This window comes from Tachysurus vachellii, chromosome 3 (assembly GCF_030014155.1).
Source record: "Tachysurus vachellii isolate PV-2020 chromosome 3, HZAU_Pvac_v1, whole genome shotgun sequence".
Taxonomy (NCBI): domain Eukaryota; kingdom Metazoa; phylum Chordata; class Actinopteri; order Siluriformes; family Bagridae; genus Tachysurus; species Tachysurus vachellii.
In genome coordinates, this window is record NC_083462.1 from 14,461,499 (window position 1) to 14,486,364 (window position 24,866).

General features: G+C 42.9%; 1 protein-coding gene across 1 annotated transcript; it reads left to right on the top strand.

Annotated features, from left to right (window-relative positions):
- Nucleotides 1-23,912, top strand: snx27a (sorting nexin 27a). The gene is made up of 13 exons (XM_060865880.1): nucleotides 1-326; nucleotides 5,297-5,528; nucleotides 7,150-7,342; nucleotides 7,422-7,486; nucleotides 7,592-7,696; nucleotides 8,506-8,584; nucleotides 9,066-9,229; nucleotides 12,733-12,822; nucleotides 14,323-14,472; nucleotides 16,710-16,838; nucleotides 20,781-20,840; nucleotides 20,939-20,981; nucleotides 21,559-23,912. Exons 1-13 carry the CDS (start codon nucleotides 31-33, stop codon nucleotides 21,624-21,626), a joined length of 1,674 nt encoding a protein of 557 aa, XP_060721863.1. The 5' UTR covers nucleotides 1-30; the 3' UTR covers nucleotides 21,627-23,912.
- Nucleotides 23,913-24,866: the final 954 nt, after the last annotated feature.

Here is a 24,866-nt window from a genome sequence, read left to right on the forward strand (position 1 = left end):
TCCCGTCACACGGCGGCGCGCCGGTGAAACATGGCGGACGTAGAAGGAGATGATGATCGCGGCGCTCCGACGTGCCCGGTAACGCTGTCCACGGCGTCTCGACACGACTCCGGGGGACAGACCGTGACGGCGGGACCACGTATCGTTCGGATTATTAAATCGGAGTCGGGCTACGGGTTTAACGTCCGCGGGCAGGTCAGCGAAGGCGGCCAGCTGCGCAGCATTAACGGGGAGCTGTACGCGCCTCTGCAGCACGTCAGCGCCGTGTTACCCGGGGGGGCGGCACACAGGGCAGGAGTACTGAAAGGAGACCGGATACTAGAGGTGTACGTCCAATTTCACTCTGTGTACACATGTGTAGGGCTGTGTGGACATGTGTAGAGCTGTGTGGACATGTGTAGACGTGTGGACAAGTGTAGACGTGTGGACAAGTGTAGACGTGTGGACAAGTGTAGACGTGTAGACGTGTGGACAAGTGTAGACGTGTGGACAAGTGTAGACGTGTAGACGTGTGGACAAGTGTAGACGTGTGGACAAGTGTAGACGTGTGGGCATGTGTAGACGTGTGGACAAGTGTAGACGTGTGGGCATGTGTAGACGTGTGGACAAGTGTAGACGTGTGGACAAGTGTAGACGTGTGGACATGTGTAGACGTGTGGACATGTGTAGACGTGTGGACAAGTGTAGACGTGTGGGCATGTGTAGACGTGTGGACATGTGTGGACAAGTGTAGACGTGTGGGCATGTGTAGACGTGTGGACATGTGTAGACGTGTGGGCATGTGTAGACGTGTGGACATGTGTAGACTTGTGGACAAGTGTAGACGTGTGGACAAGTGTAGACGTGTGGACAAGTGTAGACGTGTGGACAAGTGTAGACGTGTGGACAAGTGTAGACGTGTGGACAAGTGTAGACGCGGGAAGAGTTGTGTGGAAATGTGTAGAGTTGTGTGGAAATGGATGTGTGTTTGTGTGGAAATGTGTCGAATCGAACAGAAATGTTTAGAAGTGCATTGAATATAATTGCATAGAAATGAATCGAATGGAAAATGAACATTTGTGTGGAATTTTAATTGACTTGTATAGAAATGAATAGAATTGCATATAATTGTATAGAAATGAAGAGTTGTATTGAAATTGAATTGAAATAAATAGGAATGAATAGGTTTAGTACAGGATTAAATAGAATCGAATAGAAATGTATAGAGGTGTATTGAATGTGATGGTATGGAATTGAATAGAAATGAAATGATTTGAATAGAAATGAATTGAATACATGGCACGAGCAAATCCCTCGAGTCATTAGCATTCTAATCGTTTAGTTATCCGCACAACTGGACTGCTCTTTATTATAAAACCTTAAGGGTTAAAGTCCAGACAGGAGGTGAGTTTTAATTCTTCATGATAGGAAACGTCTCGCTGTAAATAACAGGATTAAAGTCTGCGGTGCTGTTGATAAACAGGGTTTAAAGGAACTGTTCAACTCTAAATTAACAAACTAGGATCTGAATATAAATGTACTCTAGTACCTCAGAAGTCTTTGTTTATTTATTTGTTTATAAATAAGCTGTTTATTGAGCTGTTTGTCCAGGTTTCAGTAGACTGTGACCTCACAAGCAGCTTCCCACTTTATTGTAACTGTAGAAATGTTTACGAATATAGACATAGACGAATATAGAATATAGACTTTTAAAAGTGAATGTTTTGAACTGTAAAATGATTAAAATGCCAAAAAGTCACAGCAAGATTTTCTTGTTTGGATTTGATCAGATCTTTTGGCCTGCAGTTGTTTTGTTGTTCAATCTTTTAAACCTACACAATGTTAATATTTCCCCTTTGTGATCTTCATTTCCTCTTTGTACAAAACTCTCAGCTTAGCCACCAGAGACGGGGGACTTGAATCGTCCGACTTGACTCGAGTCACACTTCGAGTCGAGACTTGCTTGACAAATATTAAAAAAAAGACTCGACTTGACTTTGACTTGACATTCATGACTTGAGACTTACTTCTAAAATCCAGTTTAAAATTCAGTTTAAATCTCAGAATATTAGAAATGAACAAATTTTACATGAAGAAATGTCATGAACAAAAAACGATAAACAATGCAAAACCATCTGCGTAAAAATCCAAACCTAAATTAGCTATAAACAGAGGTTTATAAAAAAAAAAAAAAAAAAAGACCTTCAGGTTTATAGAGCAGCATTTGATGCCCTCTGTGTAACCGTATGGCGTACAGGATTTAATACGTGTCAATGTATTAAATTGTGTATGTGTGTGTTTGTGTGTGTGTGTGTGTGTGTGTGTGTTTGTATGTGTGTGTTTGTGTGTGTGTCTGTGTGTGTATGTGTTTGTATGTGTGTGTGTTTCTTTGTGTGTGTATGTGTTTGTATGTGTGTGTTTGTGTATGTGTATGTGTGTTTGTGTGTGTGTTTATGTATGTGTGTGTGTGTGTGTTTGTGTGTGTTTGTATGTGTACGTTTTATTCTATTTTGTTTATTTCAGCTGTATTTCTGTACTGTAGTTATACTGAGATCAGATCTCCTCTGCTTGCTCTGGTGAGGAAGTGAACACAATAGTTTCTGCTAACAACATTCAGGAAACAGGACACACAAGTGACACTTGAAACAGCACTTTCTATTCTGAAACACTTCTAGATATCTTTTCTATTGATGCCTGTATTTCTTTCTCTGCCGTTTTAAAGCCAGGTGATTATTGTGTTTGAACATCAGACCAAATTACAGCATAATTACAGTATATCTTTCATTCATTTTATTTCCCAGCCACTGAATGCTGAGACTGAGCTGGAAAACTGTAGCTTTAGCCTCCGTTTTGTCACTGTAGTGTTTCGGTTGTGATGTAATGATCTGTGAGTCCTCAGCGTTTTTTATTAAATGAATCATCGAGTCAGCCGGCCGTCTGTGGTGTGATATCGTGTTCAGCCGTGTTGATATTGTTCCATTGCTTGCTGAACTCTGAGTTGAGGACAGTCCACACTTCCTGAACCAGAGCTGATGGGACGGTTCCCTCCTCAAAGTGGACCTGCCTTTTCCTGCCGTCTCCTCCTTTCCTGTGACTGTAGTCGGTTTCTTAGTTACATAAGCGTTCACTATTATTAGTGCGGCTGATGTTTACCTTTCATAAACTCCACTCGTGTTGCTGTTGCTTCGTTTCTATTGCAGAAGAAAAAGGAGCCTTTATTTGTCTCTGTGAAATTGTTCCTCTGTGTATTCCAGCATGTCAGAGACAGGGTCAAGGGCCTTACTCAAGGGCCCAATAGTGAACCCCTGAGCCTTAATCACAGAGCTTGTGCTTCCTACTTCTGGGTCTGTACCTGTACAAGTTCAGGAGGAAGAGCGAAGGAAAGGAAATGACTTTTATACTGGAAAATGTTATGAGCTTCTTTCATTCATGTTCATCTCTATAGTTTAATTACAATGGTTTAGTATCATTTAATGTTCTTTTTGTTTTATACTTTGTGTGTGTGAAGGGTTTCAGCTGGAGATTTCACTCTGTCAGCTTCTCTCGTGACTTTTCACCGTCTTGAGTAACGACTGTATTTGTAGCAATGCTGTAAATATCCACTGTGGGGAAAAACAGGAACAGAAAGGGTTCTGTCTCATGATCCTCACGGTTGTATTGTCACCTTACATTTCAGTTGAGCAGATAACAAGCCAAGCGTGACGGTCCCTAACACACTGCATGCTTCTGTAACTTCCTGTCATCGGGTTGGAGGCAAATTGTGTCCTCACTGGACGTTCGAAGCGACTCTGAGCGTCGTCCGGCTGAAGCGTACAGAGAGTTGGATAAAAACCAACAGAATGTGAAGTGGCATTAAAAGTCTTTTCTCTCTGTTGCCATTGAATTGAAGGATCACTAACTCTGACGTCATTCGGCTCATCGAGTTCTTCCTCAAGCACATTCTCACTTTTTGTCTCACTTTTTTGTCTCACCTTCTCTGTCGCTCTGTTTCTCTGTAGTAGTGTTGCTATAAATTAGTAATGGTGGAAACTGGGCACTAAACAATGTGCACACAAAACAAAGCTTCAAGCTCTTCAGGAGCAACAACATTAATATCGTCATCAATTATTTCATGATGCACTTTTTTCTGTAATATTCTGGGTATCATGGGATAGATATTTATTAAAATTACAAACTCAAAAGCAGTTAAATGATGCTTATTGTTTTCAATTGTACAGATCCTGAGTGACTAATATTTTATCTCATCTTATACAACTGAGGGTTAAAGGCCTTGCTCAGGGGCCCAGCAGTGACAGCCTGGGGGACCTGGGATTCAAACTCACAACCTTCTGATCTAGTCAAACACCTTAACCACTAGGGAAGGATGGGTTGGATGGAAGAATGGATGGGGTGGATAGGGATTAGTTTGTGTGGGTGGATGGATGGGGATGAGTTTGGGTGAATGGAGATAGATCATGGCCATGTACCGGGACAATCTCAGAGTGGTGAATCTGCCAAAAATGTGTTTTTATTTATCATTCATTCATTCATTTTCTACCGCTTATCCGAACTACCTCGGGTCACGGGGAGCCTGTGCCTATCTCAGGCGTCATCGGGCATCAAGGCAGGATTCACCCTGGACGGGGTGCCAACAGGGGAGAACATGCAAACTCCACACACACAAGGTGGAGGCGGGAATCGAACCCCGACCCTGGAGGTGTGAGGCGAACGTGCTAACCACTAAGCCACCGTGCCCCCTGTTTTTATTTATTTATTTATTTATTTATTTATTTATTTAATCATCTTTGAAATAAGAGATGGCATTACAGCAGCACACCATCCAAACACACTTCTGCACAACTCACTTTAGACTATTTTTGTACAGCTCACGTCACAGACCACACACGTCACTCAGCGTCATTGTGTTCACGTCACATATTCATCTCCCTCTATATCGTCTGTGATTATATTTGATCTTGTACAGCCTCCCACCTGAATGTACAGTAGACTGCACCGATTTCCTTATTATTACTATGCTAATCGTACATTTATTAAATCGCGCTTTAAATAACTACGACGACTGCTAACTGCTTAATACGTGAAATTTTGACAGCAGTAACATCAATGAAAAGCCGAACGTTGTGACGAGTCGGAGCATCGAGATGCCGCTTCTCACTCCGTGGTCGGTTTTGACAAACGTATCTTATTAATATCTTTTAATTAATGGATAGCATACATTCATTAAAAAGCATTTTGCCCCACATTGTGCATCTGATAAACAGAATTTGAACACACAAAATCTAAAATCTGTCTTCATTTTTTTTAAATTTCTTTTTAGGAATGGCGTGAGTGTGGAAGGCGCTACACATAAGCAAGTGGTAGACCTGATCCGGACAGGAGAGAAAGAGCTGGTGCTCGCTGTTCTGTCTGTTCCACCACAAGAAGTAGATGGACTGGACTCTGGAGAGGACGGTTCAGCTCCCCTCAGTTATGACTACAGTGACAAGCAGGCTGTGCCCATCTCCATCCCCACCTACAAGCACGTGGAGCAGCACGGAGAAAGATTTGTTGTAAGATCCATGTTTATGTGCACAATACACAATACAGTACGCTTTTAGTTTGATCTATACGCGATCTTTGAGATGTGATGTGATACTGTATGTACACATAAAAATCATGCAGCTGCATGTCTGGAGCTTTGGTTACTCCCCACATCAAACATCAGAATTAAGGAAGTCTGATCTCTGTAAAAACATCCTGTGAGCAGATGTTCTGCAGGCTGAGACGCCTTGTCGAGGGAAATCAAAGAATGACAAGACTGATCTGAGCTTACGTCTGGAGTAAGCTTACAACTGTGGTGAGCAGAAAAGCATATCAGAACAGGCATTTCATCAAACCTTGAGGTGAATGAGCTGCAGCAGCAGAAGACCATGTTAGGTTCTTCTCCTGTGGGCCAAGAACAGGAACCTGAGGCTGTCATGGGCACACACACACACCCAGCCTGGGTAGTTGGACATTAGAATCACTTGGTCAGTTTCCTTACATTGCTTCAGTGAATTGATGTTTGAAGGCTTTGGTTTACGCACACCTCACTCTCAGGCTTTGACTTGGCCGTTTCATCAACTTTCATCACCACAACTTTTATTTATTTTTTGTTTTTTTGTTTTCCATTCAGATGATTCAAATCCAGCTTGAACTTGTAGACAGATGACCTCAGATTTGTCTGAGTACGTTCTCCTATGATGTGGAGATCATTGTTCTTTCAGTGCCTGCAAGTTTCCCAGTGTTTGTGGCTGCAGAACAACCACAAGTCCTCGCCCCATCACCCCCGTGGTTCTCTCTTGGTATGAGGTGTTTGAACGCAAACTATTTTTTCCAGGTGCAATTTTGCAAACCTCTTTGTCTCATGCTAGCATGTTTATTTTGGATCGAAGGCGTTTCTCTGGCCACTCTTCCATGGAAGCCGTACTTGTTCAGTCTTTCAGCGAATTCACCGATTGTTCGGACATGAACTTTTAAGACGCCTGTAGCACACGTTTAGCTCTTGGGCTTTTCCTGATGTCTTGGAGAATTGACTGGACTGACCCAGCTCCTGGGATGACTGGGATCTGTCTGGGAGGGTTTATTTATTTACAGACAATCCTTCTTGCTGCAGAAAGGTGAAGTTTATATTGTTTGGTGATGGTCTTATAAACCTTTTCCAGAATAATGAGCAGCAATAAGATCTTACAACAAGGTGAGCTTCAGAACACCAGACTAGCAAAGGTTCTGCTTTTATAGAGGAACTCACACTTTATGATGATCAACTAATGTATGAAGCATTTCATTAGAAATCATGGCCTGTGTTCATGAAAATAAAGCATCGTATCCCTTAAAAGAGCTCATAAGGTCAAAGGTGTTAGGAGTAGTGAGGAGGACATTTAAGAGGTTTAAGAGTTTCTTTATCAGAGGAGAAAATGACCGAAAGGGAAAAGGGAGAAGAAATGTGTTGTATACAATATGTAATAATGACAGTGAGTTAATAAGATGATACAAGGGTTTATTTTTGACCAATCATATTAGAGATAACATCGCAGACACCGTTCATAAATGACTTCTCTCTCTCTCTGTTGCTGTCTCTCTCTCTCTCTCTCTCTCTCTCTCTCTCTCTCTCTCTCTCTCTCTCCCCCCCCCTCTCCCTCTCTCCCCCAGGTATATAATATCTATCTATCTGGCAGACAGCTGTGCTCAAAGCGCTACCGGGAGTTTTCTATTCTGCACCAGAACATGAAGAGAGAGTTTGCCTCGTACCCATTTCCCAAACTCCCAGGGAAATGGCCTTTCTCTCTCTCTGACCAACAGCTAGATGCCCGTAGGAGAGGCCTGGAGGAATACTTGGAGAAAGGTGAGAGATGGACTTCCATTGCTACCATTGATGTGTGATGTTTGATCTCTTGCGTTTACACACTGATTTCTCCTCGCAGTGTGTTCAGTGAGGATCATTGGAGAGAGTGACATTATGCAAGAGTTCCTCTCGGAGTCAGATGAGGTGAGTGTGTGAGTGTGAATGTGTTGAAATTGTGGATTCTTCTCATGAGGATATTTACTGAAAGGGGTGTGTTTGTGTGTGTGTGTGTGTGTGTGTGTGTTTCAGAACTATAACGGTGTAACTGACGTAGAGTTGCGAATAGCGATGCCAGATAAGACCACCATTTCAGTGAGAGTGCGCAAAAACTGCACCACTGATCAAGTGTACCAGGTAACTCATCTCTCCTGTGTACAGTTACAGTCATGTTAAAGAGGAGCAAGCAGACAGGCGCTTATTTATAGCACCGTCACTCCCAGTTTACTGTAAGACTTCTCTCTGGTCCACAGAGCTGGGATTCAAACCAGAGTAAAGCAGCTCTGCTCTCTCTCTCTCTCTCTCTCTCTCTCTCTCTCTCTCTCTCTCTCTCTCTCTCTCTCTCTCTCTCTCTCTCTCTGTGTCTCTCTGTCTCTCTGTGTGTGTGTCTCTCTCTCATTCTCTCTGTCTCTCTCATTCTCTCTGTCTCTCTGTCTCTCTTTCTTTCTGTCTCTCGCTCTGTCTCTCTCTCATTCTCATTTTCTCTCTCTCTCTCTCTCTCTCTCTCTCTCTCTCTCTCTCTCTCTCTCTCTGTGTGTCTCTCTGTCTCTCTGTGTGTGTCTCTCTCTCTCATTCTCTCTGTCTCTCTCATTCTCTCTGTCTCTCTCTCTGTCTCTTTCTTTCTGTCTCTCGCTCTGTCTCTCTCTCATTCTCATTTTCTCTCTCTCTCTCTCTCTCTCTCTCTCTCTCTCTCTCTCTCTCTCTCTCTCTCTCTCTCTCTCTCTCTCTCTGTGTCTCTCTGTCTCTCTGTGTGTATCTCTCTCATTCTCTCATTCTCTCTGTCTCTCTCTCTCTCTTTCTTTGTCTCTCGCTCTGTCTCTCTCTCATTCTCATTTTCTCTCTCTCTCTCTCTCTCTCTCTCTCTCTCTCTCTCTCTCTCTCTCTCTCTCTCCCTCTCCCCCTCTCCCCATCTGTAACTGATAACTCATTATGTCTTCCTCTTCCAGGCCCTAGTGATGAAGGTTGGAATAGACAGCATCATGGCCAGTTACTTTGCCCTTTTTGAAGTGATCAACCACTCCTTTGGTGAGCAGAAGTCTCTGTTATTGTCCATCCTAAAATGTTTCGTATAACAATTTTTAGAATGAATATGGTGTGAAATGTTGACCTAAATAACCCTGACCCTCACATGGTGCTAAAATCTCCACCAAACAAATGACCCACCCATGGTCTCTTCACCCTGCTTCTGTCTAGACCCTGAAGCAGGTCTCATACCAAGTCAAGTCGAAATTATTTTCTCATTTTAACCACATGTATCTCACTGCTATAGTACGCAATGAATGAAAAGGAAACAACGTTCCTCCAGGACCCTGGTGCTACATAAAATAACAAGGATCTCGGTACAATCTAGTACAGTCTAATACAATCACACAGTCCTACATAAAGTTCTACACAGTACCAGGTTCCATTTACATGGTTTCCTTCCTTAGTTTAAGGCTTTGTGCTTGATCATACATGCTGGTCTTATCTCGTATATGTGACCTCTCTCTGTTTGGTTGTTTTTCAGTTCGTAAGTTGGCCCCTAACGAGTTCCCCCACAAGCTGTATGTGCAGAACTACACGTCTGCGGTGCCGGGGACCTGTCTGGCGCTGCGGAAGTGGCTTTTCAGCGTAGAAGAGCAAGAGCTTCTCCAGGAAAATCCTCTAGCTCTCCATTACTGCTTCCACCAGGTCGGTTTCCACTCCTCGCTCTTCAGAACGTGGCTAATTGGTTTAGAATATATTTATCATTCTTTTGTCACAAATTTCCAGACCTGCCAGCCTTCGTGTACATTGTGTAGGAAGTCGATATATTGTTAACATCAGAGCATTCAACAGAACAGTACAGAAGTCACAACAGAAGATTGCAGCAGTGTGGTGATTGGGTCACCGGCTTAATGCAGATACGGCACCAAATATTACGTGTTATTTACTTTCATTTATTTTAAAAAAAAAAAAAAAAACCTGTTCTAGTACTTTTGGATTTGAAATATCTAGATGTAAAGATCAGGAAACGAAAGCTCATCATTATCTGACGTTATCAGCATCAAGCAAAAACAAGAGACAGCCCTGATGTTCCAATACTTTTGGAGGGGACAGTATTACCCCGGAGCGATTCCCAGTTATGAAGCCGTTCTGCTGTGTCGGCTCATCCGGCGGGAGGCGGAGCACATGGCTAACGTTCATATTGGATATTTCACTTCATAAATATATTATACACAACTCCATAAAATTTTAAACTCCATGCTCACACTGTGCCCTACTTCACTTCAGTTATTAGTGCATCTGTTGGTCTATTACTGAGTGCCGCTGGGGTAGGGAGCGCTCTCGCTCTGACACCATCAATAACACTTAATGACAGGGTTGCCAGATTGAGCTGCTTTGAAATCACTTGCTACGGCAAAATCTTGTTTTATATCAAATAATCACAAAAGTGTAAGCGCAGGCAGTGTGTCAGTGACGTACACAGTCATTTCTTTTGTAAGAGATCATGCACAGATTGGGAGAAGGAAAGGAGGATTATGGAGTAGATCATGTCTGTCCAAAGACGTATTTCTCAGATAGAAGGTGGAAGAAATAGCTCCATTTTTTTTTTTTTTGCCCTATTTATTGGGTGTTAGAGATTTAGCTGAAACCTGTCGATCCTGGGTAATAAAACATACAGCATAAGTCACATGTCTCCATTGATACAACTAAAGATGCCTTGAGAACAACAAATTCTACATTTCATTACATAAAATAAAATGGATAAAGAGCATAACTGCACTAAACTAAAGAAAGTCACCATTTGGTGTAATGAGCCATCAGTAGCCTCAGATACAAGTGTGGTTTTGATGGAAATCGGCTTCTAGATTCTTCGGAGTATCTAAGACAATCTGACAATCTGCAGCTAATCCAAGAGACAAAAACATGAATGCTGACTATCTGGGATTAGCTGCAGATTCGTCGTCAGATTGTCTAAGATACTTGATTGCCGATTTCCATAAAAACCACACAACATTTATGGTCTAAATAAAATGAAAATGTTTGTAGGTCAGTTTAAAAAAACCTACAAACATTTTAATTTATTTTCCTTTTATTTAGGTTGGAAAAGTAATGTTGCAGAACTGGAATGTTTTTTATTGACCCAATAATGCAGAAGTCATTAAATAAACATCTTAACAAAATTAGTATTAGGGAAAATTTACAGTGTAAGACTTTTGTACAGTATTGTTTGTGTTGCACAACTATACAACTTAAACTAGCACTTATTTTTTCTGTTTGTCTTATTTTTTCTGTTTGTCTTCGCTGTGCTACATTTTCTGCTTTGTAGAGTTTTGGGCTGATGATACTTTTGGTCTGTGATTTTATGGATGTAAGCGTCTGCCAAATGTTGTAAAAGTAAACTTAAAGCATATGGATGACATCAGTTAGCTATATATATTAAAGATGAACCGATATTTTGTTAATGACACTAATGATGTCCTCATCAGATAAACACATGTGCAGGCAGGTTACATCAGGTTGTCCTATCGGTCGTCTCCGATTCGGTGTGACGCTGAGATTCCTGCTCCACACAACAGCTTTCACATCCCAAGTTTTTCCTGCAATCCACTTCAGACTAAACCATCAGTGTGAAAACTCTAACGTTTCCTCTCCTGTGCTGTGCTACAAACCTAGAAAAGCTTCATAGCAGAACAGTTTGACGTCGTCACTGGCTTGAAGCAGTTATTGCAAGCAAGAGATCCACCACCAAATATTACGTCTTATTTACTTTCATTCATTTTAAAACAATCTGTTCCTGTACTTTTGCTCAACTAAAACTGGATTTAAAATATCCAGATGTAAAGATCAGGAAACAAAAGCTTACATCAATTTTATGATCGTAAAGCCAGACGTTTTCGGGATAGAGCAAGAACAATAACACACCCTTGATGTCCCAATAATTTTGAGGGGACCGTTTGAAATGAATCTGGAGCAATTTTCAAATCTTTCACCCAAACCATTTTGAAGTCAAATGTAAAACGAGTATAAAAATGAAAGGATACATTTCTGATATAGTCCTGAGACTCTTATCTTATCTTATTATTCTTATAAGTGCGCTTGATCTGAACATCCAGTGAAGGAATCTCTGGAATTTAATTTATATTCTGCTTTTAATAGCGGACATCGTCTAAAAGCAGCTTTACTAGAATAGAAATGACAAAGTGTAAAATGTAAATGTAAACTGATTATTATCTCTAATGAGCAAGCCAGAGGCAACACTGGGAACCTTTGAGAGGATCCATACGGAAAAGAGAACCTCATCCCCATCCAGGTGACCCTGGAGAGTGAGATTCTAAATCTTTCCCTTCTATAACTGTGTGTAATCATGTGCAGAGAGAGAGAGAGACTGCACCAGGTCATGTTTTCAGCCTCCTGCAACATCTGAATCTGTACCACTGTGTAAAATCTTCAGGTTCTCAGCTGACTTCATGTTATTGACTATAGACACAGTCTAATTTTGCTGAACTGACCAACTGAAGCAACCCCAGAACCCCAGACAGGACACTGAGAATAGAGTAAATCTTTACTCATCAGACCATCATGACCTTCATTCGTTTCTCCACGGTCCAGTCTTTACGCTCCCTAGCAAATTGTATTGACTTTTTTTTTTTCTAATTAGTTTCACTAAGTGTCTTTCTTGCAGCCACACAGCTGTTTAGTGTCAGTCCTGTAAGCTGTTTGGACTTTAAATTCCAATTTCGATTTTTATTTAGTTGTTTTTTTTTTTAAAGATCTCAGATCATTTCATTAATTTTTCCCGAACACATTTCTTCCACAAAGTTGACGCTTCATCGCTAATGCTTTAGACCGTACTTATCCTCGTTCCAGTGATTTCAGCGAATCTTCTCAGTGTTTTTTATTCTTTGCTTGCTGCAGGCTAATTACGTGCCCTTTTGAAATGCAGCAAGATCTTTCCCACAACCACATGCTACATCCTCCAACATGGATGATTAAGAAATGAGAAGCTGCTCTCAGTCACAGGATCTTCAGTTTTTTCTTATTGAAATCCAAACAGTGACCTTTAGTTTTAGCCAGGAAGTGTATTATTGATGCAGCTTCTAATATTACTATAATTAATGCGATGTGTTTATTTATTCGTGTCAAATTCAAAATAAATTTTAAAGGAACAGAAGAGTAACTGTGACACCATTTACGTCTCCTCCCCTCAGGCGCAGGACGATGTGAAGAAGGGATTCATCAAAGCAGAGGAAAAGTCCTATCAGCTTCAGAAGTTAGCGGAGCAGAGAAAGATGGCTACGGTAACACGATTCTTCATCCAGCTCTGTTCACCTGAGAGCATATGCTGAACAAAAGACGATTCAAACTGACTGTAAACACCATAGAAATTCATTTAAATAACGCACGTCAACAAATCTGTTAGAATCAGAGCCGATCGGCCCTATACTCTCACTACGCAAGTTGCGTAGGGCCCCGCAAATTACGCAAGGCCCCGCCTCCCCCTGCCTCATTTTACAGCGCGTGTTAATGTTTACTGTGTAGATGACAATATGAAGCGGAGTTATCCATCTGGCCATGAAAAGAGAAAAAAGAAACAAAATGAGAGTAAAATGTGATGACAGCAATCAGATAAACTTGTGTTCTCTTCAAGTTTGATGTCAGCAAGAGCAAATAACAGTAAAGTTAAGTTGATGTGATTCTGTCTCTAGTCTCTATCTGACTAGTTAAATTAGCTGTGCAGTGCTGCCAGTGCATCTCTTGGCCTGTCTGTCACCCAACAATTTATTGTGTGAACATTCGCGTGAATAAACGCCCAAGGGCAACGGTGTTTATAAACGGAAGCTCGATAACCGCGCTGCGCGTGAACATGCGTTCATATGCACGTGCAATCGTGCACGAAATGACACGCACGCTTTCCAGCAGCATCTGTGTGGGGACCAGTACAAAAAGTAGCGTGATAGCACTCCTAAATGACAATGTTTATAGTCTCTTAATCAATGTTACAACAACGTTAATGCAATATGGAAACCAATGGATTTACACTGGAGTGGGCATAATGCCAGGTCAATATGAATGCACATCCCTCAGTAAATAATAACCATCAGGGATCAAGTATTGCTCTCATGCATACTATAAAACACATTGATACGGTATGGCAAGCCATTTTAGCTTTTATACATTCACATGACATGGATTTTTGATATCAATAATTCAGTTTTCAATACTTAAAATGTAAATATTAAGAGTGTGATTTCTAGTAGTAACCATATTTTTGATATCAGGAATTACATTTTACACTAGTAAAAACTTAATTTCTGATATCTGCCATTGCATATTCACTAGTTTAATATTGCAAGAGCCAAGTCATAATATAAATAGTATTTTACATTTGAAAATGGATAAAGAGGAATCTGAGGGAGGCAGTTTAAGTGGGGCCTAATGCAATATATATATAGTATATTTATAAGTATATGAATAGCTTGTGTCCCAAATCACTCACACACGCACACACGGTCCATGCAAGTGAGGAATATTAAAGACACTCGCAGTTTACTTTTTTCTTTACATTGTGGGAGAAGGGCGAGGCTAACAGTCAGTGAAGCTGCATGAGAAAACATTTTTCAGATGACTGACGACAAAAACGTCTTACAGATGTCTTTTTTAGTTAGCTCACGTCGTGGGATTTATTTTTCGCGACTTAAAAAAAAGTCTGCTTTTTTAAAAGCTGCTAAGCTTCATAGATGTATTATGGGGAGAATACAGTGTTATTTCATTTATTTTTTTATTTCTCTCTTCTTTAGTACCTGAATTTGCTCCGCACATGTGAGGGCTATAATGAAGTAGCGTTTCCCCATTGCCCATGTGACTCACGGAGGAGAGGTCATGTGATTGCCGCTGTCAGCATTCACCATTTCAAACTTCACGCTTGCACTGAGGATGGCACACTGGAGGTGTGTGTGTGTAGAGAGCACTCTGACAACTATAATCACAACTGTAGATGTTAATGTTTTTTTGTGCTTCTCTGTGTGTGTGTGTGTGTGCACCTGTGTATGTGTGTGCCTCTGTCTGATAGTAAGTGCCTCTGTGTGTGCGCCCCTCTGTGTGTGTGCCTGTGTGTGTCTGTGTCTGTCTATATCTGTGAGTTGCATATGTGTGTGTCTGTGAGCCTCTGTGTCTGTGAGTGAGTGTGTCTGTGAATGTACATGTATTTGTGTGTCTGTGAGTGTGTCTGTCTGTCTGTCTGTCTTTGTGTGTCTGTGAGTGTATATGTCTGTGTGTGTCTAAGTGTGCACGTGTCTGTGAGTGTACGTGTCTGTGTGTGTCTGAGTGTATGTGTCTGAGTGTGTCTGAGTGTATGTGTCTGAGTGTGCACGTCTGAGTCTACGCACGTGTATGTGCATGTACGCGCGTGTATGTGTCTGAGTTTGTCTGTATGCGTCTGTGTGCGTGTATGTGTATGTGCGTGTATGTGTCAGTGCTTGTCTGTGCGTGTCTGTGTCTGTGGGTGTCTGTGCGTTTGTCTGTGCATGTCTGTGCGTGTCTGTGTCTGCGTATGTGTGTGTCTGTGGCGTGTCTGTGTCTGTGCGTGACTGACTGCGTGTATGTGTCTGTGCGTGACTGTGTCTATGCATGTATGTGTCTGTGTCTGCATGACTGTGACTGTGCTTGTCTGCGTGACTGTGGCTGTCTGTGCGTGTATGTGTGTGTATGTGTCTGTGCGTTTATGTGTATGTGCGCGTGTCTGTGCGTGACTGTGTCTGTGCGTGACTGTGTCTGTGCGTGACTGTGTCTGTGCGTGACTGTGTCTGTGCGTGACTGTGTCTGTGCGTGACTGTGTCTGTGCGTGACTGTGTCTGTGTGTATGTGTCTGTGCGTGTATGTCTGTGTCTGTGCATGTATGTCTGTGTCTGTGCGTGTATGTGTGTGACTGTGGCTGTCTGTGCGTGTATGTGTGTGTATGTGTCTGTGCGTTGGTGTGTATGTGCGCGTGTCTGTGCGAGTATGTGTGTGTCTGTGCGAGTATGTGTGTGTCTGTGCGAGTATGTGTCTGTGCGAGTATGTGTCTGTGCGTGTACAGTACGTGTCTGTGCGTGTACAGTACGTGTCTGTGCGTGTACAGTACGTGTCTGTGCGTGTATGTGTCTGTGCGCGTGTGTCTGTGCGCGTGTGTATGTGTGTGACTGTGGCTGTCTGTCCGTGTATGTTTGTGTATGTGTCTGTGCGTATATGTGTGTATGTGCGCGTTTCTGTGAGTGTATGTGTCTGTGCGTGTATGTGTGTGTCTGTACGTGTCTGTGCGTGACTGTGTCTGTGCGTGACTGTGTCTGTGCGTGACTGTGTCTGTGCGTGACTGTGTCTGTGCGTGTCTGTGTGTATGTGTCTGTGCGTGTGTCTGTGTTTGTGCGTGTATGTGTCTATGCTTGTGTGTATGTGTCTGTGCGTGTATGTGTGTGACTGTGCATGTATGTTTGTCTGTGTGTGTATGTGTGTGTCTGTGCGTGTCTGTGTGTTTCTGTGCGTGTATGTGTGTCTGCTTGTCTGTGTGTGTCTGTGCGTGTCTGTGCGTGTGTCTGTGTGTGTGTCTGCATGTATGTGTGTGTCTGCATGTATGTGTGTGTCTGCGTGTATGTGTGTGTCTGTGCCTGTGTGTGTCTGTGCCTGTGTGTGTCTGTGCCTGTGTGTGTCTGTGCCTGTGTGTGTCTGTGCCTGTGTGTGTCTGTGCCTGTGTGTGTCTGCGTGCCTGTGTGTGTCTGCGTGCCTGTGTGTGTCTGCGTGCCTGTGTGTGTCTGCGCGTGTATGTGTGTGTCTGCGCGTGTATGTGTGTGTCTGCGCGTGTATGTGTGTGTCTGCGCGTGTATGTGTGTGTCTGCGCGTGTATGTGTGTGTCTGCGCGTGTATGTGTGTGTCTGCGCGTGTATGTGTGTGTTTGTGTGTGTATGTCTTTATAGCTGCCAGTGGAACGGCTTCTCTTCTCTGGCACACAGGATGATATTATGCTCACATTCACACAGCTCATTGGGCGGAGTTTTGTAGAGCAGATGGAGGATGTCTGTGCTTGTCTGTGTCTGTGCGTGTCTGTCTGTGTCTGTGCATGTATGTGCATGTATGTATGTGTCTGTGCGTGTATGTGTGTGTCTGTCTGTGTCTGTGTGTCGGATTTTTATTTTTATTTTTTTTTATTTCCCAGAACCAGGTTATAGTTTTCGAATGGTCTGAGATGCAGAGGTGGGACACAGACGAGGAGGGAATGGCTTTCTGCTTTGAATATGTACGAGGGGAGAAAAAGCCTCGCTGGGTCAAGATCTTTACTCCTTATGTAAGTGTCTCTCAAATGCCTTCACACGTGTGTGTTCAGCGCTTCAGTGTGTAAGAGACTTTAAAACTTCATATCCAATGAGCTGTGGGTTTTTCTACAAGTTAAATCTACTATTGACAGTCATAAAGATACAAAGCTCACTGAATATAAAGTGTGCACGCTTGTGTGCGTGCATTTGTGTGTGTGAGTGTGTATGTTTATGCGTGCACATTAGTGTGTTCGTGTGCATGCGTGAGTGAGTATGTGTGTGTGCTTGAGTGCGTGTGTGACGTCAGTCTCTGAAGAAGAACTACATTCTTCTTCCACCCCCATGCTTCACAGTTAGGATGGGGTTGTGTACTGTAGATGGGGTTGTGTAGATGGGGTTGTGTAGATGGGATTGTGTTGTTGGGGTTGTGTAGATGGGATTGTGTTGTTGGGGTTGTGCTAAAGGGATTGTGCTGATGGGGTTGTGCTGATGGGGTTGTGTTGATGGGGTTGTGCTGATGGGGTTGTGCTGATGGGGTTGTGTTGATGGGGTTGTGCTGATGGGGTTGTGTTGATGGGGTTGTGTTGATGGGGTTGTGCTGATGGGGTTGTGTTGATGGGGTTGTGTTGATGGGGTTGTGTTGATGGGGTTGTGCTGATGGGGTTGTGTAGATGGGGTTGTGTTGATGGGGTTGTGCTGATCTGGTTGTGTTAATGGGGTTGTGTAGATGGGGTTGTGTAGATGGGGTTGTGCTGATGGGGTTGTGCTGATGGGGTTGTGCTGTTGGGGTTGTGTTGATGGGGTTGTGTTGATGGGGTTGTGTTGATGGGGTTGTGCTGATGGGGTTGTGCTGATGGGGTTGTGCTGATGGGGTTGTGTTGATGGGGTTGTGCTGATGGGGTTGTGTAGATGGGGTTGTGCTGATTGGGTGTGCTGATGGGGTTGTGTTGTTGGGGTTGTGCTAATGGGGTTGTGTAGATGGGGTTGTGCTGATGGGGTTGTGTTGATGGGGTTGTGCTGATGGGGTTGTGTTGTTGGGGTTGAGCTAAAGGGGTTGTGCTGATGGGGTTGTGTAGATGGGGTTGTGTTGATGGGGTTGTGTTGATGGGGTTGTGTAGATGGGGTTGTGTAGATGGGGTTGTGTAGATGGGGTTGTGTAGATGGGGTTGTGTTGATGGGGTTGTGTTGATGGGGTTGTGTAGATGGGGTTGTGTTGATGGGGTTGTGTAGATGGGGTTGTGTAGATGGGGTTGTGCTGATGGGGTTGTGTTGATGGGGTTGTGCTGATGGGGTTGTGTAGATGGGGTTGTGCTGATGGGGTTGTGTTGATGGGGTTGTGTAGATGGGGTTGTGTAGATGGGATTGTGCTGATGGGGTTGTGTTGATGGGGTTGTGTAGATGGGGTTGTGTAGATGGGGTTGTGTTGATGGGGTTGTGTAGATGGGGTTGTGTAGATGGGGTTGTGCTGATGGGGTTGTGTAGATGGGGTTGTGCTGATGGGGTTGTGTTGATGGGGTTGTGTAGATGGGGTTGTGCTGATGGGGTTGTGCTGATGGGGTTGTGTAGATGGGGTTGTGCTGATGGGGTTGTGCTGATGGGGTTGTGCTGATGGGGTTGTGCTGATGGGGTTGTGCTGATGGGGTTGTGTAGATGGGGTTGTGTAGATGGGGTTGTGTAGATGGGGTTGTGTAGATGGGGTTGTGCTGATGGGGTTGTGTAGATGGGGTTGTGTAGATGGGGTTGTGCTGATGGGGTTGTGCTGATGGGGTTGTGTAGATGGGGTTGTGTAGATGGGGTTGTGTAGATGGGGTTGTGCTGATGGGGTTGTGTAGATGGGGTTGTGTAGATGGGGTTGTGTAGATGGGGTTGTGTTGATGGGGTTGTGCTGATGGGGTTGTGCTGATGGGGTTGTGTAGATGGGGTTGTGTAGATGGGGTTGTGCTGATGGGGTTGTGTTGATGGGGTTGTGCTGATGGGGTTGTGTAGATGGGGTTGTGCTGATGGGGTTGTGTTGATGGGGTTGTGTAGATGGGGTTGTGTAGATGGGATTGTGCTGATGGGGTTGTGTTGATGGGGTTGTGTAGATGGGGTTGTGTAGATGGGGTTGTGTTGATGGGGTTGTGTAGATGGGGTTGTGTAGATGGGGTTGTGCTGATGGGGTTGTGTAGATGGGGTTGTGCTGATGGGGTTGTGTTGATGGGGTTGTGTAGATGGGGTTGTGCTGATGGGGTTGTGCTGATGGGGTTGTGTAGATGGGGTTGTGCTGATGGGGTTGTGCTGATGGGGTTGTGCTGATGGGGTTGTGCTGATGGGGTTGTGCTGATGGGGTTGTGTAGATGGGGTTGTGTAGATGGGGTTGTGTAGATGGGGTTGTGTAGATGGGGTTGTGCTGATGGGGTTGTGTAGATGGGGTTGTGTAGATGGGGTTGTGCTGATGGGGTTGTGCTGATGGGGTTGTGTAGATGGGGTTGTGTAGATGGGGTTGTGTAGATGGGGTTGTGCTGATGGGGTTGTGTAGATGGGGTTGTGTAGATGGGGTTGTGTAGATGGGGTTGTGTTGATGGGGTTGTGCTGATGGGGTTGTGCTGATGGGGTTGTGTAGATGGGGTTGTGTAGATGGGGTTGTGTTGATGGGGTTGTGTAGATGGGGTTGTGCTGATGGGGTTGTGTAGATGGGGTTGTGTTGATGGGGTTGTGTAGATGGGGTTGTGTTGATGGGGTTGTGTAGATGGGGTTGTGTAGATGGGGTTGTGTAGATGGGGTTGTGTAGATGGGGTTGAAACCTTCTGCCAGTGTTTTGCAGGATCCTTCAGGTTTATTCCTCAGACTTCATACAGCACCAGTGATCGTTTTGGGAAACAGCTTTTATCTTATCTCATTATAGGCCACATGTGTACAATATTGTTGATGATGTCATCATGCACGATGGACGTAACAGTGCTCTGGGGTTTCCTTAAAGCTTTGGAAACCTTTTTATATCCCTTGCTTGCTGTGGACTTTTCCACAACACACATCTTTATTCAGCTTAATTACTGAGCTCCACAAAGGTGAGGGGAAATTAAGTGACTGTGACCTTGGGGGAATTCTGTGATTTCTGAGATTGTTTGAGACATTTTAGAAGGCTGTGTTCACTTTTCACTATTCACTTTGACATTTGTTTAACAATGTTGTGTAGATTAGGAGGAAAATGGTATTCTGTTTTAATTCCAGTGTGTAAAGTTGTATGGAGTATTAAAGGGGTATAAAATATTTATCTCCTATCTGTTGATCCATTTAGAAACAAACCTGCATGTATCCAACATGGTCAGTGTGCAGTGATCAAGTCAACAACAGCATCCTGTTAGCTCTGATCATCAGTGGCGTCACAGAACACAGTCATAAGTCTGTACATTCAGTGATGAGACAAATGGGACGATGATTAAAAGAAACCTTTTTTTTATACAATTAAGTCCAAAACGTCCTGTATGTAATGTGCTCCGTGTCCCTTGAGACATGGAAAGAAAGAAAGAAAGAAAGAAAGAAAGAAAGAAAGAAAGAAATTGGCAGTTCTAAATAAATACACTTACATTTTTTTACATTTGATATGTGGACTGGTTGCTTTGAAAGTTTTATTTTTTGACAGTAAAAGCGTAAAAACAGGAAACACTGTGTTTTGTTGTGTGTATCATTATTTTAATGATACACATTGAATAAGTGTGCAAAAGTTCACCATAAAATGTGATCGTAGTGGTCACGACATTGGGGGTTTCGTCCCTCTCCTCTGCATGTCTTTTTATTTTCCTCCCCATGTTCTCCAGATGGTTGATGTGAGGTTCCTTCCTGGTTCTTCAGTTTTCTCCTCCAGGCTAAAGACACAAGTTGTAGGCAGATTGGCCTCTAACTCACTCTGACTAACGACTGACTAAACTTGTAATGAAGGTTTAAAGAAATGAATTTATAACAACTGTTTGTTGATTGTGTTTCCTTACCTATAGTTTAACTACATGCACGAGTGCTTTGAGAGGATTTTCTATGAGCTCAGCTGGAGGAAAGAGGTAAGTGTGTGAAGCAAAAGTCTATCGTTTTATTTTCATTCTCTTTCTCTACGTTTTGGACATTTCTAAGATTTCTTTTTCAATTTAATATGGAAAAGGTGGAAGAGGAGGCTTCAGACAAAGACAACAAGAATTGCAATGGTATGAGACACACACACACACACACACACACACACCACACACACACAGATCACACACAGATCACACACACACCACACACACATCACACACACACCACACACACATCACACACACACCCCACACACACCACACACACACCCCACACACACCACACACACACCCCACACACACCACACACACACCCCACACACACACACACAGATCACACACACATCACACACACACCACACACAGATCACACACACACCACACACACATCACACACACACTCCACACACCACACACACACCCCACACACACACACACAGATCACACACACACCACACACACATCACACACACACCACACACACACCCCACACACACACACACACACCACACACACACACTCCACACACACCACACACAGTTTATTGTCATCCTCGTGTGTACATCATTTATTTATGTCATTTAAATTTCATGTATCCAAAACTACAAACATGTTTATTATCTGCATGCCATTTGAAGCTGTTAGAAATGACTGATATTTCAACCCATCTACCTCAATATTATCACGTTTCACATCGTCTTCATTTCAGAGTACCTCCCTCCACTGGAACAGCAGAAGCGATGGCACCACCTAGGGAAAGAAATTGCCACCACTTAGGAAGACCTTTCTCTGGACACCAGCAAAAACTGACCTGGGTGACAAAACTAGAAGAAAAAAAAAAAAAAAAAAAAAAAAAAACAACCACCAGGTTAACAGCCCAGGTACTTCTGTGCTGCAGAGGGCTCTGAGAGGAATTATTTCCAGGGTAACACATTATAGCTGGTTGTTTCGCTACAGATGGACAGCACATAAAAGTATTGTCATCTTGGCATCAGTAGATAAAGCTCTTTATAAATTAAATTATAAACATCACAGCTAATAATCATTTGCAGAACGTCTGCTAGCAGTCCTGGGAACAGGTTCTCATTTTCCTGTTATCTGGCCATTGCTCGGCTCAAGACGCCATTCATTAAAGAAGGGCACATTGTCACCGTTCATCGTTCAATCGTCACGATCGAGTCCTGAGCCTCAAGGCCGCTGTAACTCATGCCAGCAGATTTAAATTTCAATAGAAAAAGTTTTTATAGGTTGATGGACAGCAGTTCAGCTTGAGGAGCTTTAACTAATATGGGAATTGAGGTAACTAATGTAGGTTTGAGGTTTAGACATAAAGGTAGTTTAAAAGGTGTCATGTTACGTCACTAACCCCAAGGATTAATCTTGAACAATGCTTGGAAAGGTGTTTGTTGGCTGTCAGCTGGTTACGTAGGGTTAACTGTGTGTTTCTAAAGGCGATTAAACAGGCACTGTGTAAAGGTAAGGGCTGTTTGGAGGCTTTAAGCCTGATGCTTGAGATTGAACAGCAAAGCTAAACACACTGAGATTTCAGATACCTATTCTATACTTGTTTCTGGAGATTTTGGACAGCAGTGTGTAGGAATGCTGAGCAATAGGTTGTTGAGGTGAAGTTCTCTCGTCTTCCTATAGGGGGCAGCAGAACTACATATGCACACACAAGGATCTGTCTTCACTGTAATGTGTAAGAATGGAGGGAGAACAAATCGAGTAGGAACAATTTTGATACGTATTTAATTTGTGTTCAGCTCTTAACACAGAATTTGTGTGCTTGTGTGTGTGTGTTTTAACTCTTAAGTGGTTAAAGTTGGATCTTCCAGACTCCTCAGAGCAGTGATTCTCTGGGGGTTCAGTAATCTACCAGAAGCATGGAAGTGCACACAGTTCATATAGGAGTGCAAAAGAGAAGGAGACGGTTATAATAGATACACAAGGTCCGTGTTGCTCTGACGATTTGCATCGAGGCCACCTGAATCACTAGGAAACAGATGGCATCAAAGCAAATATATCGCAGGTTGATTGTATATTTAGAAATTTAAACAAATGCTTTCTTGATGAATATTTCTATCCTTCCTTCATTCCTTCTGTCCTTCCTTCCCTACTTCCTTCCGTCCGTCGCAGCGGTTGGCTGTGACTGTGGGATTCTGTGTGTTCAGTGTATAAGTGGGTCAGTAGATGTGTGTCTGTGCCATAGTGCTTCCTTCAAAAGAGACAAAATAGGAACGAACCAGTTCACCATTCCAATCCTACTTTAGCTAACCTTGAAAGCTGATGCTAAAGCTAATGTCGTTATACCTGCTCTACCTGTGCGTGCTCACACGTCTTCGTCCGTAAACGTCCCACCGTTTGGCAGCACACGACGTCAGCGTCGATTCCAGACTGAACGAGGAAAAACAAACACAATAATAGACATATATTTCACATGTTGAATGTATTGTCTGTTTGTTTTTTTTTTTTAGCAACCATAGGGTTAGCTGGTTATTTTGTGGTGTTTGTTGTGCGTTTATCGTACTGTTAACCAGCGCTACACAAAGTAGGCTGTATGTTTGTGTTCATCCCAAACATCTAAAAATAATATGAACGTACTAGAATGTATTTGCAAGGCAAATGGTTTCCTTTTCCTCGTGTAGAGTAAAATTTTGCAGCTGAAATGTGACAGATACAAAGGGACCACAGCAGGCTGATAATAATGAAAGTTCATTTTTAGATCATATATATATATGTTTTGGTTCTGTTTTATTTCTCCCCCTCAGTTGCATGACATGTTGGAGGGTTTTGTCAGGTGATGCGCTGGTCTGAAAATGCATTTGTCTTTGTGTGTTTTTCTTGTAAGTGTACTGCTTATGTGTCCTTTTGACAAAGCATTCACTGTCACCTTTGACTGAAATGATTAATTTATTATTTCCTTTTCAGTCAGCGATAATGAAGCCTATTTGTGGTAGGCGATTAACTTGAGGGCTTGAAGGGGAAGGGATTTAATTTATAAGTGGAAATGGAGAAACAGTAATGCTTTATTTCATATAGCTTCATAAAAACAGCAAAACAAAATTACAACTGGTAAATGATAGTTTTTATATCTAAAATGTATGATTTCACTAACTAATAAAAAGTCATAAAAGCTTGGTTTGGAAAAATGCCATGTAGAAGAAACATCATAACATCATTTTAAATAAAAGTTATCTATTGCAAATTATTTGTCTTCTTCCAGGATGAAGTTTCTGGGCTCTTTTACTGAGTCTCTGAGAATTTCTTTATTCCCAGATGTTCTTTCAGAGAGATACAAGTCTTTTCTGGAAGCTGATGAAGCTGCTGATTACGCAGTTGAGATTTGACCTGATTTTGAAAGTTCTCAACTCCTTATATGGTGGGAAAGAGATACATTACTGTAGATACACACACACATACACACACACAACAATAACGTTCCTATTGGAAAGTACTAGAACAGAAAGAACCATCCTTTTCTTTTTTCTGTACATGGAAGCCATTTGGGTTTGAGGGGAAAAAAATGAATTAAAACATTTGATCAGAATTTAATGGAACTTTATGTCCAGTACTTTGGAAGAGGTTTGTAGTTCAAGTACAGCAGCAGCAGTGATCTGACACTTTGCCCACTTGCTCCTGTGTACTTGGGGTCTATTTCCAACCTGCGCTCACACAATTACACTCACAGAAGGCCTTTGCTATATTCTTATTATACTACATAAGTATGTACACCCCTGGCCATCACTGCTATTTGTGCTTCTCTTGTAAAAATTCTACAGAACGTCTCTGTGTGCTGTAAAATTTCCATTCACTGGAACTCAGACGGGGGACACGGTGGCTTAGTGGTTAGCACGTTCGCCTCACACCTCCAGGGTCGGGGTTCGATTCCCGCCTCCGCCTTGTGTGTATCCTGCCTTGATGCCCAATGACGCCTGAGATAGGCACAGGCTCCCCGTGACCCGAGGTAGTTTGGATAAGCGGTAGAAGATGAATGAATGAATGAATGAATGGAACTCA

Bases quoted from the DNA above. Each gene is read 5' to 3' on its own strand.
- snx27a (XM_060865880.1), top strand. From the start codon at position 31: ATGGCGGACGTAGAAGGAGATGATGATCGCGGCGCTCCGACGTGCCCG. The intron at 327-5,296 runs GTACGTCCAATT...ATTTCTTTTTAG, and splicing joins GGAGACCGGATACTAGAGGT to GAATGGCGTGAGTGTGGAAG. The intron at 7,487-7,591 runs GTGAGTGTGTGA...TGTGTGTTTCAG, and splicing joins TCCTCTCGGAGTCAGATGAG to AACTATAACGGTGTAACTGA.